The sequence below is a fragment of the Natrix helvetica genome (genome assembly GCF_964273705.1).
Source record: "Natrix helvetica genome assembly, chromosome: 1".
In the NCBI taxonomy this organism is placed as follows: Eukaryota; Metazoa; Chordata; class Lepidosauria; order Squamata; family Natricidae; genus Natrix; species Natrix helvetica.
In genome coordinates, this window is record NC_138548.1 from 291,796,741 (window position 1) to 291,813,386 (window position 16,646).

The 16,646-nt window shown below is 39.2% G+C and overlaps 1 protein-coding gene across 2 annotated transcripts; it reads right to left on the reverse strand.

The window, feature by feature from the left end:
* Positions 1 to 2,724: 2,724 nt before the first annotated feature.
* Positions 2,725 to 14,951, reverse strand: CLTB (clathrin light chain B). Of its 2 annotated transcripts, XM_081936259.1 has the most exons (6): positions 14,566 to 14,951; positions 10,641 to 10,690; positions 7,207 to 7,324; positions 6,365 to 6,476; positions 5,878 to 5,931; positions 2,725 to 4,322 (listed from the first exon to the last, which is right to left on the reverse strand). In XM_081936259.1, the coding sequence occupies exons 1-6, from the start codon at positions 14,750 to 14,752 to the stop codon at positions 4,151 to 4,153; spliced, it is 693 nt and encodes a 230-aa protein (XP_081792385.1). In that variant the 5' UTR covers positions 14,753 to 14,951; the 3' UTR covers positions 2,725 to 4,150. The 2 variants fall into 2 exon arrangements, with proteins under 2 accessions (XP_081792385.1, XP_081792386.1); XM_081936260.1 differs by lacking the exon at positions 5,878 to 5,931 and having other exon boundaries at positions 14,566 to 14,939.
* Positions 14,952 to 16,646: the final 1,695 nt, after the last annotated feature.

Genomic DNA, 16,646 nt, shown 5'->3' on the forward strand with positions numbered 1-16,646 from the left:
GGCTGGCCTAGCAACATCAAACCTTGGGTTACTGAATAAAACTACAGCTGAATTGCCCAATGCACTCAAATGATGATGTTGATGCATAATCATATTGTTGTGTAGCAATTCTCAGGGGGAAAATCCTTTTTGACCATTTCCTTGCATTGTAGATCAATTTTGGAAGCAGTTTACCTCTGATAATTATTACTCAAATATGTTAAACTGAGGGGGAAAGTTTAGTTTGATTGTCAGAGATGATCACTTTTCTCTTATTGTGCCTATGAATTCTTACAGCCAGTTCATAAAAGCCTCTGCCATCAAAATAGCTTCAAACTACTGTATGTACTTTCCATGCGCTGGTTTAAACAATGCAGAAGTATGATAGCATGCAGAATAGAACAGATATCCAGTATGGTTCTGAAATCAAGGTTAAAAGGAGTAGTGTTATATGAATTAAGCGACTAGATTACACTTCCAGGAAGATAGCAGCATTAGAAAGATTGACTGACTGGTGTCTATAATGACTTTAAATTCTTTGGTGGTTCCTGTAATTATAGTTCAGTATTTTATATTGCATGAATTTAGCTCTCATTGAGTAACACAATATACTACTACGTAGCAGCATAATTGTTCACCATGTATGACTAGCCTACATTGGGCAATTATTACACTGAAGTAACTCTGTAAACTATAGCTTGTTATATTGAAAAAAATGATTTATGCAAATACTAAGGGAAGGAAAAGCTATGACACTGATCTTGTTGCTAGTTTAGACATGAACCGTGAATGTTTGAAAATTTAAACCAAATAGCTCATACCCTAGGAGGTACTGGATTCCTTCCTTCCTTTCTGGCAATATTTGCTTGATAAGGACACTCTTGCAGAAGCTGTTCTGCATCTTGGTTTTATTAGCACCCTAGTATTATTATGCAGGAAATTGTGCTACTAACTATAAGGCAGAAGTAGCTGATAGGATTTGAAGCACAGTAGCCACGTTCTTTTAAAACCTTGTCACAATGCCTGTGTTTTAAGGATTTATTTAAATTCTGCAAGTGGCAGTATTTAGCCAAACCTGGCTGACCTCAGAAATCTAAGCAACTAACCTGGATTGTATTTGGATGCACAAATCATCCCAATCTAGACTAGGAAATTGAAAGGCATCCCCGAAAAAGGCAACAGCAAAATGTTTGTATTACTGCCAAGAAAATTATATAGGCATATCTGCATAGTTCATAAGAAGTCAAAGAGTTCTTTCTTTTTACACGTGCAGAACTCTTACCCCCAAGACTGCCCAATTATATACATAAAATATGCACAGGAAAACTTTTTAACTATTTGAGGAATAGCTATTAAATATATTAACACAGAATTTAAAATTTGCATAAATGTACATTGTGTAATTTTACATAATTATGGAAGGAATTCTAAAATATCCTCATTTTTTAATTCTGATTGGTGTGAGTACTGGTTTACAGGGTTTAGAAAACTACAAGCCTTTATGTGGGGAGATCTTGATGTATTTTTTTTAAAAAAAATTAAGGAATTATTTAGTTGGGTTCTCACACATAAGTGTCTTTAAATGTTTTGAATTGCGTAACTTTTTAATCTTTGCTTCAAAATACTTTGCAGGAAACACAATATTAAGACTTCTTCATACAGGAATCCTGATGGTCTTATGTAACAAATTTTGAAAAATGCATTTTGATGTCATTACTTTAATTATTTTTTTCAGTTTAAGAAACGTAGAAAGCAAGCATTCTGTGATTTTACTCGTGATTCTAGAAGCAGTTGTTAGTTTAGCAGTCTCACGGAAAATTGGGAGAGGAGTTTTAATTTTTGTTAAGCTGAAATGGCCAGTCAGACTGATTGCTACTAGGGGCACTTGCCCATCTTCTTGGGCTATAAATTTCTCAGTAATCAATGATGGGACAAGACATTATCCTTAAAACTGTAATTGTCCCTTCATTCCCTTTGGTAGCCTTGCCATCTTTGCCACATACACCTGATTGAGGAGTCTTTGGCTTCTGATAAAACGATATTCAGTAAACAATTCTCAAAAGAAAGCTTCTGAAAGTATTCAGATTTTCTCCATATTTCTTCTCTTTGCTCCAGTGTTCCAGAAGGTATATATGTTGTAGGATTCCTATGAACTTTTCATTTTAAATGACAATATCTTGGACCCACAGGATGCAAGCCAAGGACATGCAAGAGAAAGACTTGCTAAAGCCTTATTTAAAGGAGCAACCTCTGATGGTACTACCACCAAATGATATGCCCCCCTCCAAAACCACTTTGGGGGACATTATCAGGTCTTCTAGCATAGCACTTTGTGGTATAATATAACCCACCTATGAAAATTACTGAAGTTATCAGAAAGATGTCTTCCCTGCACTAATAACGTCATTGTGTTCTGGCTCTTTACTTTGCAAAAAATCACACATTGAATTTACCCCATTGGGACATTTTACAAGTAAAATATATATGCAAACCTATGCTAAATTAACGTAGTGAACACAACTTGTATATGCTGTATGTACACCTATATTTTCATGAATGTCTGTGTTTCAGCCCTGCTACACAACAGCTAAGGTGAAGTAACATGCCCAGTCTTTCTAATTTTCAAAAACTGATCTTACAGCCTTATACAACTGAATTTTTGTAATCTGTGCATTTGCTCAAGTGAAAAAATCTTCACTAAAGAGGAGCCAAGCTTCCCTTTCCAGTAAAACATACACCCAAAGGTAAATTGGAAGAATTATTGAGTCTTCTTTAATTACACAAAAGAAATTGCAGATCTCAGCTAGTATGGAAAGGAAAAAAAACTGGGGGAAAAAACTTGCATCATCTGACATTGCTGCTGGTACAAAACTTCCTTTAGATAGCTGGCCTTTAAAACCATCCTAGTAGCAAGGACATGTGTTGCTGATGCAAAACCCTGAAAACTGAATGGGCAAGTATATTCTGGAACAAAAGTGGCATATCTATGTCTGAAACCTTACACATATTTACATGGGAGTAAGTCTCACTGTACGTTATGGCACTAAATGCCAAGAAAATGTGAACGTAAAACTTAGTGTTTAGCTATGTGTATTAGTTATGTGAGCAAAACCAGAATTGGCTTCTGTTTGTTTAAATCTACAGCTATCTCAGTGGAGAAGATCCAAAGAAGGTATCTTTTAATAACATCCAGTTTAACTCTACATTGTAGCTATACATTTAGTGTATCCTTAAGCAAATATGCAATAACCTTTGAAGAGAGGACTGAAAGTGAAGGAATCTGCTCATATATTCTTCCTAGACATCAACTAAGCCTAAAGATTATCTCAAAAAGAGAAACAACATTCTCTTCGGTGCAAGCAAATCTTTGTGCAGTGGTTTTAGCTTGGATTGTAGCTTTCAGGTTCATACAAATCTCATTTTCAGGTTTACCATTAAAAATGTACCACACACATCTATTACTACTTCAGTTGTCCATTCTTTCTCTCTCTCTTCTGTACATTTGCTCTTGAAGGACTCATTTTTTAAGAGATCTCTTCAATCGGACTGTGCCTGCGGTGTCCAGCACATGTGGGAAACACAACTGAATCCCAACCCTTTAACTGTTGGCCATTCCTGAGAATCATTCTCATCACTCAGGTTAAAAGAAAAAAGAACAGCAACAGAACTGGGACCAGAATTTTGTTCCCAGTCCTAAACTCAGTTTTAGCACTGCCCCCCACCCCCAACCCACCCCGGGCCAGTCGAGTACAAATGACTAGAGAGGGGAATGATGTTTAACCTATTAAACCAGCCAGGTTTCAGGGGAGTAGATATCGGCAACACTGGTGGAGTGGGAAACTGAGTGACCCAATACTGAAAGTGACCTTGCCTGAAGGCAGCAGGGAAAAGAGCAGTTGCCCAAGGATCACACCATTAATAAATATGTGTAAAAAGATATCAGTGCACCCTTTAAGCAAAGTAAATTCAAGGGGGAGGGGGTAATACAGGCAGCCACCCAATCTAAGTGACAGGAACATACTGAGAAGAGAGAAAGAGGCAGGGCTGGGATGCTTTTGTTTGTTCCCCCATTTTGGTGGCCTTCTAAGCCCCTGGTGGTGTTGCTGCTAAACTGGCTGGCACAAAGAGCCACCAGCACCCTCACTCCAGCCCCAGCCTCTGTTCAGCTAGGCTAGCGGGCCAGAGGGATCTGTTTGAGGGAGATCAACACTGAGCGCATGCGTGAGACATCCTTGGACTGCTTGCTGCTCTTGGGATTGAAGTCGCAGAGTTGGGCCACTTTCTCCCATTCAGTGCCAGTCGTCTCTTCCTTGGACTCCTTTAGGAAGGCTTCCTCTGAGGCTCTGCAGAAGGTAAGTAAGACACTGTCAGGCCAGAAGAGAAGTCCAAGAATGTCTGCCTCCAGACAAAGCCTGGATTGGCACAAAGCATTCAATACTGATAAACTATCCTAAGAGGCATCAAACGAACCACATTTTCTGCATTCACATGGTGTGCTAAATATAAATTAATTAAATAGGCCTGGCTTGCACCACCCAAAAGATTAAATTTGATTGGTGTGTGATTTGGTCTGTTATGTGAATTCAGCCATTGAGAGATGGAAAAGAAAAGGAAAAAAAGAATTTTCCAGGACTGATTTTCCTTCTTTTAAGGAACGTCCTGACTAACAAATTTTGCAACACTGACCACCATGTAAAGGCATAGATTCTAAGAGTCACATCACTTGGGTGTATAGATATAAAATACACTGCCAGCTAAATACAGTTTATTATTAGCTATAGTTCAGATCATGGATAATCATGATCGCGGGCTTGAAAAGTACTCTAGGTTTTCTGCTACCTCAACAAGAAAAAATAAGTAAACGAGGGAAAACAATAAATATATGTATGAGTAACAACAGAGATGGCCAAGATATATACCTTATACTTGAAACCAGGGTTAGGAGCAAAAATATGTAAATCCTGAAACGAATTGCGTAGAAAAACTTGAAACTAGAATGATTATTTAAAAGAAGCACTGCAACTTATTGCAATTCCCAGACTAGTATCTGGCACTGCACGAAAACAAATAGAAAAATAATTACAATGTAGGCCTATGTAAAGAATGCTCATATGACATGCTTTGAAGCACGTATAAATCATCCTAAGCCTTATAATTATTTAGTAATAATAGCAATTTATTAAAGTTAAATGCTCCCCCAACTCCCAGTGACTGAGTAGAATACAAATGTTAAAACATTTTTAAAAACAATACAAAAAAACATAAAATCAGCAGAAGATGAGGGAACAATGATAGAAGAAAGTAAACTCAAAGAGGGGAACAGAAAGGAAAAGGGATATCAGTTGTCTTCTCCAAAGACCTGGGCAAAAAGCCAGGTCTTTAAGGTCCTTCAAAATACTAGTAGGTATTCCTTAATAAGAAATCTGTGGCATAACAGAATATACCTTTGCCATTTTGCTGCTTTACTTCATAGACTCCTCTGTCACTCCTCTACTGTATATATAAGCTTCTATATTTCCAACTGCTTCATCAATTTATGCTTTACCTTTTTTGCTATGCCAGCAAGAAAACTGTTGATTTAGAAATGGAAACAGAAGAGACCCTTCTCCTTTATCTGCTTAACCAAAAATAGTATATATAAATCTATCCTAACCAATGGATGATAGGAAGCGGAGAGTAAACAATATTAAAGCAAGATTGGGAGTCAGGAAACTATATGATTACAATGATTATTCTCACACCACCGTGAATTATGAGAAGAAGGAACTGAGACAATTCTGGGCCTGTTTTTGTTCTGATGAAACACCTAGGCAAAAAGCACACATTGGAGCTCTGCATGCATGGTCCCATTCAGAAAAGTTGCCCCCACCCTCTGAAAAATGAGCAAGAGAGACATACACATAGCCAATCACATCTGCATCTGGCTGCTGGTAAAAGGCTTTGTCAGCAATCCTGTGGCAAGGTCCAGTAACAGGAGAAAGGGCAGAGCAGAATGGAAGCAAAGAGTTAAAGAGAGAAACACAGATTAGTAAATAGCCTTAAAAGTGGAAGAGGCAGAACTAGATGCTACTTGAAAGCATTAGCAGCTCAGTGAGTTAGAGGTTCATTAATCAAATGTATAGGAAAGAAAATGAGAATATTTTATATAGAAATAAACTGCTTGTCATAATGCCCCAACAGTGACAGACTTGGTGCAGAGACAGCTAATTTCTAAGAACTAGAATTAACCCTCCCAAGTTTACCTTATTTACATGCAGCTAAAGTAACCAATGAATGTTTAACACAGTTATGACTGAGTTAAAATTTGCATCCAGGAGGATGCCCTTTTATTTGTTGCAGATCCAGATATAAACAAGTAATTAAGAAACTTCTTTCTTAGCTGTACCTGTTATTGGCCTGGTTCCTCTCCATTTGTTCATTCTGCCTTATGTTCCATTCCTCCAAGTCTTTCTTAGCCTTCTCACGCCATTCCTGTTCTAATACCTTCGAAGCAGCATCTAAAACCAAGAAAAACATCATGAAAGATATAAAGGAAATTCCTAAGGGTCTTAGCAAGTTAACTAGCCTAAATCTAGCCTGGCACGATCCAGCTGTATAGAATGACATCTCCGTCATCTCCAGCAAAAAAAGGGAGGTACCCTGGATAGATGTTGTCATAAAGAACTGTAAGTCATAGCTCAGATTAAGAAGAAGATATTAGTCTTCATTTATTGGAAAAGAGGCAAGGACATAGCCTGACATCTACATGGAATTTATAGAACAGAAAGCACAAACACTACAGTAGTTAGTAAAGAGGGGAAAAATGCTTATTAGCTACATCATCACACTGATGTATTTATTCAGCTGATGCTAGAAATAAAACTTGAAATAATATATCTCATTATTTCTTATTCTACAATATTGTTTTTATTTCTCTTCCCCCTTCCTGATATACTTATATTCATTCTCTACTCTGCTAATCTGGAAGCCCTTTTCAATTCTGCTGCTGTTCTTTATATATAAAGACCCCTTTTCTAAATAAATCCCAGCAGCATTTTTGCATCATTTAAGAAAGTGTTTCTGCTGGTTCAATCTCTTCTCCACCATCTTCTCTGCCGCTATACAAAAATTCTCCTTATACATGCAATCCCCAAAGACAATACAATTTTAAAAATATAATTTACATAAATACTGTATAGTTATATTTGAACTCCAGCTCAACTCCTGAGCAAATGTTTTTATCCCTACCCAATTCCTGCAGTCTCTTTTTCTGCTCCTCTCTCCATTTGCGAATGCTCTCGGGCTCCTGTGTCAATCGGTCAGCTTTGGCAATGGCTGCATAGGCATCTGTAGGTCCATTGGATTCCTTGGGGAAAAAAGAAACCATGGGTGAATTATTGGTCTCCCGCAACAAGGTTAAGAAACAGAACATAGAAGTCTCCAATCCTGCCAAAAAGTCTTTTATAAGTTTGTAGGCAAATCCTAATCCTAGCCGATTGGGGACTTATTTAAACATAATTTAGTATTTCCCCAAAAAATTAATTCAAAGAATGAGAAATAGAAAACTGAAATTACGAGGACAGTCTGAGGGCTCCCTCATGCAGAAACTAGCACAGCTAGCTGCAGTCTTATGAAAGCAGAAGCTTTTCAGAGTTACACATTCAAGCTGATGAATGAGCATCTTCATCAGCCATGTACCTGCCCTCTCTTAATCAACTTGCCTTGTGATTCACGGCCAACATGATTTTCATATCTGTGCTTCAGGTGAATTCCTGAAATTCTAAGGGTAATAGCTGTAAATCAGCCGTTGTGATACAATTCTTATGATGTCACAATCCTTAAAGGGCCAATGTCTTGCTGCAATCTTCTCTGACCAGAACTAGGTGTTGATTTCAGTTGAGTTTTAAAACTGCCATTTGTGTCAACTGTTGTCATGGCAAGAACCATTTTCACAGTCTCGGGCTGAAATCACAAGGGAAATGCTAAAGGTCATCTTCATGTAAAGGACAGTAATGGTAGCAATTAAATAAACCAAATTAGAGGAACCCCTCAATATGGATTCTGTATATAGATAATTTTTAAAATGTTGAATCCAGCATCAGGTTCCTATAGTTATTTCCAGAAACCTGTGCTGTAGCTTGTTTTTACATAAACAAAATTGACCCTATGAACAAACTTTTCCAACTTATCTAGAATCCTCCAAAAGGCTAGCTAGTTTTCTTCTGTATCTCTTATTGCATCCTCCAATATAAAAGAGTAACTGACAGTGGTGTATTAACCATTAAGCAGACTAAGCCCATGCTTAGGGCACCAGGCTCAAAGGGGCCACCACAAAGTTGGGAAAGAAAAAAACCTCCAATGAAGATTTGTACAGTATGTACAAAGGAGGGGGGCACCAAAATTTGTCAGTGCTTAAGGCACCAGTGAGCCTTAATCTGCCACTGGTAACTGAGATTTATACACTGCAGGCAGGAATGCTGATTCTGGATCTACTACTTCAGGCTGGGTTAGATCAGGTTCACCTACAGCTTCAAGTTGGACTAGGTCGTTTACAAGAATAAATTGTCACCTGGAGTTGCCTTCTCTGGAGGTGAGTAGAAGAAAATGAGTGGGAGGCAGATTGCTCAGTCCCAAAAAGGAATTTCTGAGGTATGGGGAAGGTGGTTGTTTTAAGAGATGGGAAGAAGAGGAAAAAGGGACGTGTGCACTTAGAAAACTCTGCTTTTATACTACTGACGCTTATAGTGTTGAACACATCCCAATTCAACCCTCAGCAAACTAAACTGTCTATATTTTTTTCTTCTGTTGAACCATGTCCAATTCTTGGAAACTTCCTGGACATATCCTTGCAGTTTTCTCGGCAAGGTTTTTGAGAAGTGATCTACCGTTGCCAATGTAATCACATAAATCAAACTACAATTATGTGACTCTAAATCACACCAAGAAGAAGCCCAAAGTTTCAGTAATAGCCACTGCTTTTCCCACTGATCTCAGCAGACAAGAGGCTGTCATATGCTGTGGAATAGCATCCCATGTACAGTTAAGCCTCTGATTCTCCTTAGTAGCTCTTTTAAATGAGTTCCCATACACATTGCGCTACAAATGCATGATAATACAGAAAAGTGAGGAAGATAAAGGATTTTGCTTGGAAAAAAACGAAGTGTATGTACAATTCTACTAGCGTAACAGGGTTCCTCTACAATGTAAAAAGGCACATAGTTGCTATTCGATAATTATTATCTTGATATGCAGATTACTTAGTACAGTCAGAGAATTGCCTCAAATAAACTATTGTCTTTTTCAAATATCTACATTATTCAAAGATAGAGGGGAAAGTAGATAAAAACCACACAGAAAAATGTTTTCCGGGTGAATGTGGGAATTAATAATATAATGATATGCCTGCAATTTTCAGGTCAACATTCTTTCATCCAAAATAAAGACACAATGTTAACAAATATATAAACAATGTTGTTTATATTTGTGAAGTGCTTGATATAACTGAAAGTCAGAATTATTGCATTGTTATTTTCAAATCTAAAATCTGTGTTGGATGGAGAGTAATGTAGCAATTCAATTTATTGGTAGTTCCACAAAATTAAAATGGATTTAGTGATAAAGAAACATATACATAATTGGGCTGCTTCATGATTCCCTCAGTACCAACAAACAGAAGGAAAAAAAGAACAATGCCTTTTTTGGGGGCTTTTGAATCTGATAGAATGTTACTACCTTTTCTAATCTAGCATCTTCCAAGCTTTGGCCATATCTGTTGAAAATTAAGGAAGCAGAGGCCTGACTCACCTAGAAGGTATAAAAAAAAGCTATCCATGTCAGTGCTGTCCTTTCTATACTTCCATACCAATGTCTATGTTTAATTGGATATTCAACGTCACAGCAATCTGTGTATAAATCATTCTCTTACAGTCATAATTATCTCCCTCAATAATGTCAGTGCCTTGAAATGGCTTCCGGTTGGTTTTAGAAGAAATATTTATGAGCTCTTACTGTAGATGACCGAATGGAACATGGATTAACACCATTTTTTTCTGGCTTTAATTTTTTATCAGCTCACATGAGCACAACCAATGAAAAGGGACTATGGAAATGGCAGTTCGCAATATCTAGGGCAGGGGTGTCCAAACTTGGGAACTTTAAGACTTATGGACTTCAACTCCCAGAATTCCCCAGCCAGCATGGCTGGCTGGGGAATTCTGGAAGTTGAAGTCCACAAGTCTTAAAGTTCCCAAGTTTGGACACCCCTGATCTAGGGTAAGAGGATGCTGATGGAAGAGAATATCTGTAGCTCAGAAGTGAACTGTAGCGTTCTTGGTGCACTCTGATCTTAGTTGTTTGCTTGCAGACATTTCATTACCAGGCTAGATAACATAATCAGTATGAGTAAATGTGGGGCTGATTTCCTGTTTATATGCAGTAATTTATAAGAGAATTCTATTATGAAGAACTTCAGTCAAAAACTGAAGAAAACTTACTAGCACTGCAGTAAGCATTACTTTCCCTTTCCCCCTTTTTTTGAGTGACCAGCAAAAAAAGCCAAATGCCCCAGATAAGAATTCTTAAAGAATTGCCCTCTTAGGTTTGACTACAGCTATTGTTCTGTACATTACATAAACTTATGAAAGTTGATATGATTCATAGCCCCACTCAATTCAGGCTCTCACCTGAAACACATCACCGTTCACAGTAGTTCCTCCTGTGTTTTCAAAATCAACTGCAACAAAGGGAAAATATTAAAGTATTATTCAATGCTACAGTATCTCTGAGTGTAAGAGAAAACATACAGTTATCAGTTACCTGCAAAAGACAGGCCAGCACCAGACATTATTTTGAAAAGCATCTTCCTGTTTGGCTAGGTGGGGAAGAAGGATATTTAACTAAAGAATAGAAAGACATAAGACCTGTAAAAGGTGATATCGGCCTCCAATAGAGCTGAGGTCAAAAATCTGGGAGAGTTTTAAAAGAAGAGTAACAACTTGTTACAGGAAAAAAATATCCTGCAAGGTGAGACTTTTGATATCTTAATAGTCGTATTCATGTAATATTTTTTGGTGGCAATATAGCTGTGGTTTTCTGTTGCCTTTTTCTGACATATTTTCAGACTTTCAAGTCAAGGAAAAGAACAAATATATTTGTATGGACATATTAAGCCAAAATTATTTAACATTTTGGTTGCAATTGTAGTTAATAATTGTAGAAGTGTTGAATAACCATTGGCTGGTTATTCAACACTTCTGATTTGTAGTTGCTGGAATAAAAGTATAACGGCCCAATTAGGAATAAGGCTATTCTATCCATACATTAAAAAATGAGATGAGAGACAGCAGAGATGCTGCATATGGCTTATGCAATAAGCCATTTAAAACTGTACATCTGTAGTGGTATAGAAGCATTTTGAATAAATTAATACATATTATAGCCATCCATTTTTATATCTAAAAACCATAATGGAAAATTAGCCATATAACAGAGGAATAAATGTATCAGAAATTATGAATACACATTGGGATTAAAACACTTTAGCTATAATTTCATTTTATATCAGGTATAGATATCATGCTTGACAAAACTAAAAATGGTTCATCTGCAGTTTAGCACTCTGAGGTTATATCTCTGCATATAAAATTGTTGTTATCTGTGCATTTAATAGTCCATACTTTATTTTACAATTGTGTTCAATATAATCCTGCCATAAATCATAATTTATATACCCTAATAGCTGGATTCATGCACTGGATATTCTATTTTGCACTCATCCATTTTCTCACACAGACATTTTTCTGTTGGGATCATAAAATGGTAAAAGGGTAGACAGTGACATATTATACTATATAGCTCATTATACAATTTACTGCCCTCTAGTTATTTTGTATAAAAATGCCCATAATCCATACCTAATAAATAGCTGTGTAGTCTGATATATTGGAACGAATATTAAAAATCTGAAAGTGATCAAGCTCTAGATATAATTATTCTACTCCTGGATTGTAGTGGAAGCAAATATTTATCGCTCACACACACCTCTCATTCTTTGGTTTTAAGAGCACGGAAAGTCATCCTGTCCTGATGTTGGCAAATTATAAAGCTTAACCAGTGCCACATGCTATAAAGTTTCTCAAGCTTACCTTGAATTTCCAACATTCACATGATTTTTATTAATATGTGACATTTGGTACCGATAAAATAACTTTATTTCCAAAGCTCCATTTTACCAGACTGTATATCACACTAAACTACATTTTAAATGACACTTTATTGGACATACAGTGTAATCGTTGTTGGGTTTGGATATAATTTAACCCATAAATCATAGGTTATAAAGCACAGGGATTTAATTCACATGCTGAAAAAAGCCATAACTCCAAATAATTGCTTAGCTTTTTTTTTTTAGTATGCGCAACTGAAACAGAAATAAGTCATGCATCCTGACTTTTTTTAAAACAAAACTTGTTTGTTTGCTTGCTTGTTTGTTTATGTGAATTTAATAGCAACTGAGCTCAAATGGATTCCTAACATCCTAGCAACACTTTTTAAATATTTTCTCACTTTACTTTATTGATTTAAAAAATCCAGTTTGGTCTAGTAATTAAGTCATTAGGGTAGAAACCAGGAAACTGAGTTTTGACCCAGCCCTAGGCATGAAAGCTGGCTGGGTGACTTTGAGCCAGTCATTCTCTCTCAGCCTAGGATATTGGGCTTGGGCAGCATGCCAGTCTGACAATTTCTGTCATAATTAATGGATCAACACTTGACTGATCCGAAAAAAAGTGGACCGTGTTCTTCCAGCAATCTAGAGGAGAAGATTGATTAACATCAGTTACTGAATATGGCCTGGATATGGCCATCAGATATGGCCTGCAAAAAAATCTGGCTGACCACTAGACAGCAAAGAGATAAAGAATTCTAAGTCTTACATTCAGCAGCTGTCTGGATTTTGGCAGACTAAGTCTAATATAGTAGCCCTAGGTCTGTATTGTATGGTAGTAAGAAATCTTTATCAACAGTTTAAACAGTTATTGGGATTTTGGGCTCCTCTCCCGCGTCTGTTTGGAAGGACTAGAAATATGAAGTATGAAAACGGGAGCTGGGGCTGAAGAGGTACCATCCTAGAAGTAAGTAGCAAATATTACAAGAAAAAGCTATATACCACATCTCACATATTGGGGAGATCCAAAGTCTCTAACATGAGACCTGACAAAACTATATGCTCTCCACTCTGAAAACGTAAATGAACAAGCAAAAACCAAAGGTGTTAGCATCAATACAGCTTAAACTTCTTGCTGGAAAACCAGGTAAGCGTCATGATTGCTGCCATAGAAGCATTACTTGCTCTGAATCTGCACTTCCAGCAGCAGTAGGGCATACAGAAATTAACCAGTACAGCTCTGTTTTGGCAATACACAGAAAAGACTGCCTGCTAAACATCCAGGGGTTCCAACTAGTAGGAAAGTATGACAGTTTAAAAACAGAGAGCTTTAGATGAATTCAGCTATAAACGAAAAATAGTATTTGGGGTGTGTGTAACATCTTTCAGTCAATTGCAGATTCTTTTTCTTTCCCTTGATATCACCCACATTTTGAATATTTGGGCTGCACCCAGATCTGGTCTGGCAACCTTTACTAGGCCTCCTCCCAAAGCTAAACAAGAAAGTCAGTCTGCCTATGATACATAAGCTTCTAATTGTCATCTCTTCCTTCTGCAGCCTTCTCTTCCCAAGCCCTTGGGCCAAATGCCGTTTCTGCTTGTCCTAGCCAAAAAAACCATTACTCACAAAAACAGGGCTGCTGATGGATCTTGCAGTATCCTTGGTGGCTCTTGCAAGGCCTACATTACAGACAAGGTGTGTTTCTCTTTCCTTCTGTGGTTATCTAAGGAAGAGTCAAAGGTGCTTGCCTCTAATGAGAGGCCCAACTCATAGCTGGTCCTTAACGCAGAGCTGGCTTCAAAGAGGGAAGGGTGAAAAATCATCTAGTTCAGCTAGAGCAGTGATTCAGAGTAACCTCACATATATGCCTGGTATGCTTTGTGCTAAGCCACAATTCAAACAGCTCACAGAAGAGCCTTAGTTGCTTATTATGGAGTCTCAGAACTTTACATCCTGCCTTTAAATAGGGATTAGTGCATACAGCGTCCCTTCCTTTTATTTCTTCTCACAACAACCCTCTGAGGTTGACTGAGCGGGAGGGAGGGTGTAATTGGTCCTAAGTCCAGCCACAGCTGTCCTTTTCACAACTTATGAACAAAAGTGGCCTCCTTTCAGGAAAGAACTGGCAAGAATGCACCCCCTTTTGGAAAGATATATTTAAGACTACAAATCCCATCAGCACTGGACTTGGTGGCTTGGATGAGGCCTCTCAACACACGATTCCTCCGTTTTTGCTGGCTTTCTCTGACAGGCTGAGGCTAGGCAGCCACCGAGATGCCTTCTTCGGGATATATCCCGTTTCCCCGGCATGCTGCTGCTGCTGCTGCCCCCCTCGGTCCCGCGGCGCCGTGCCTGGGCAGGCCACATGCGGATCCCCCCCCCCCCGGGTGGAGGAGACGCCCGCCTCCCTCTCCCTCCCCGCAATTCACCCCCGCGCGCTCACCTTGGGGCTCCCCGGCGGCCTCCTGGCTTCCCCTGCCGGCTCCTTCGGCGCAGCTGATGCCTTCGTCGTTCTCGATGCCCGCAATCTCGTTCTCCTGCTGAGCTAGGAAAGCAGCGGCCGGGTCCTCTTCGGCGGCCTCGGCTGCTCCGCTTTCCGAGGAGGAGAAGAAGCCGAAGTCATCCGCCATGACGGCCGTTTCCCGCAGCTCTCAAGCCCGCCTTCCTTCGGGATGGGCACGACGAGCCACGCCCGCAACCTCGGCGGCCGAGAGAGAGAAGCCCCGGGAGCCGGCCAAGCCAAGCAGTGGGCGACCAGGAACCGCCGGCTCAGCTGTCACTGCGGCGCCTGCGGGAGGAGACTGACGCGGCGAAAGGAGGTGACCTCACCCGCCGAGCTGCTAGCGCGTTCCGGAGCCATTAGAGGGAAGCAGCGGCCGCCCTGGATTTCGCCCAGCGGCAGCATCAGTTCCGAAGGCAGAGAAGTTCCGCTCCCGGGAGCTGGGGCGTGGGAGAAAGGAGATCCAGCCTATTGTTAGGGATAATGTCGCATCCCAAAATTCAAGGGCGTCCTGATGGTCCTCAGAAGAGATGCTCTTTACAAAGCGCACGGACTCCGTTGCTGCTTTGGTGATGCCAAGCCAGCAAATGAAATAGCAATGTACAATCTTTTTAAAGTCAGCCGCTTGAAGAGTTCTACAGGTAGTCCTCGACTTACAACAGTTCAGGTAGTGACCGTTTGAAGTTACAACGGCACTGAAAATCGTGACTTATGACCCTTTTTCACACTTATGACCCTTTTTCTCACTTATGACCATTGCAGCATCCCATGTGACTCAGTTGTCAAGCATTCAGATGCTTGACAACCGACTCACATTTCTGACGGTTGCAGTGCTCAGGAGGCATTTTGCGACTTTCTGACAAGCCAGGTCAATGGGGAAACTGGATTCACTTAACAATCATGTTACTAATTTAACAACTGCAGTGATTCACTTAACAAACATTGGCAAGAAAGTCGGAAGAGGGGACAAATTCACTTAACAAATTTTTCACTTAACATAAATTTTTGGGTCGTAGGTTAAGGACTACCTGCACTTACTTGCTTGTTTGCCTTGTCTCTTCTCTCCAAACATATACAGCGATGACCTCCTTTTTAAAAATGTTCCCATAATTCTGCCTTCATTCAGCCCCTAACCTACAGATAAACCAGCTTAATACTACAGGTAGTCCTCAACTTATGACTACAATTGAACCCAAAATTTCTATTGTTAAGTGAGATATTTGTTAAATGAGTTTTGCCCTATTTTATGACCTGTCTTGCCTCAGTTTTTAAGTGAATCACTGCAGTAGATAAGTTAATAACCCAGTTGTTAAGTGAATCTGGCTTCCCTATTACTTTTTGCTTCTCAGAAGGTTGCAAAAGATGATCACATGACCTTGGGACACAGCAATGGTCATAAGTATGAACTAGTTGCCAATTGTCTTAATTTTGAACAGATGATCATGGGGATGCTAAAAAGGTTGAAACTGAAAAATCGTCATAAGTTACTTTTTTCATTGCCATTGTAACTTTGGTCACTAAATGAACTGTTGTAAGTTGAGGACTACCTGTATTGTATATTAAAATAATCCACACATCTGACCAAATCAGGTAAACAATGGGAGAGGAATCAAAACAATATTTAGTAATCAAGCACTGTCTTACTTGGACCTGATCAGCTTCATAATTGTCTATCTAGAGCAGGGGTGTCAAACCATCATCATGGTGGCATCACATGACGTGTCGGGGCTTCCCCCCCCCGTTCGCTAAACCGGGTGTGGGCGTGGCCAGCGCGTGATGCATCTGGCCTGTGGGCTGGAAGTTTGACAGCCCTGCTCTAGAGAATTGAATATAGCTTTGTTGGCTGATTATCTGTTGGAATTGTGCAACAGTGTTGGGTTGCAATGGATGTTTTAACACTATGGTCCTTGTCAATTTAGAACAATGCTGAAATAGTGAAACAGGCTATTTCATCCAATCTCATCACCTCTGGATCAAGCACACACAGGAATCCAGAAGTTGGCATCTGTGGTCTTTAAAAAGCA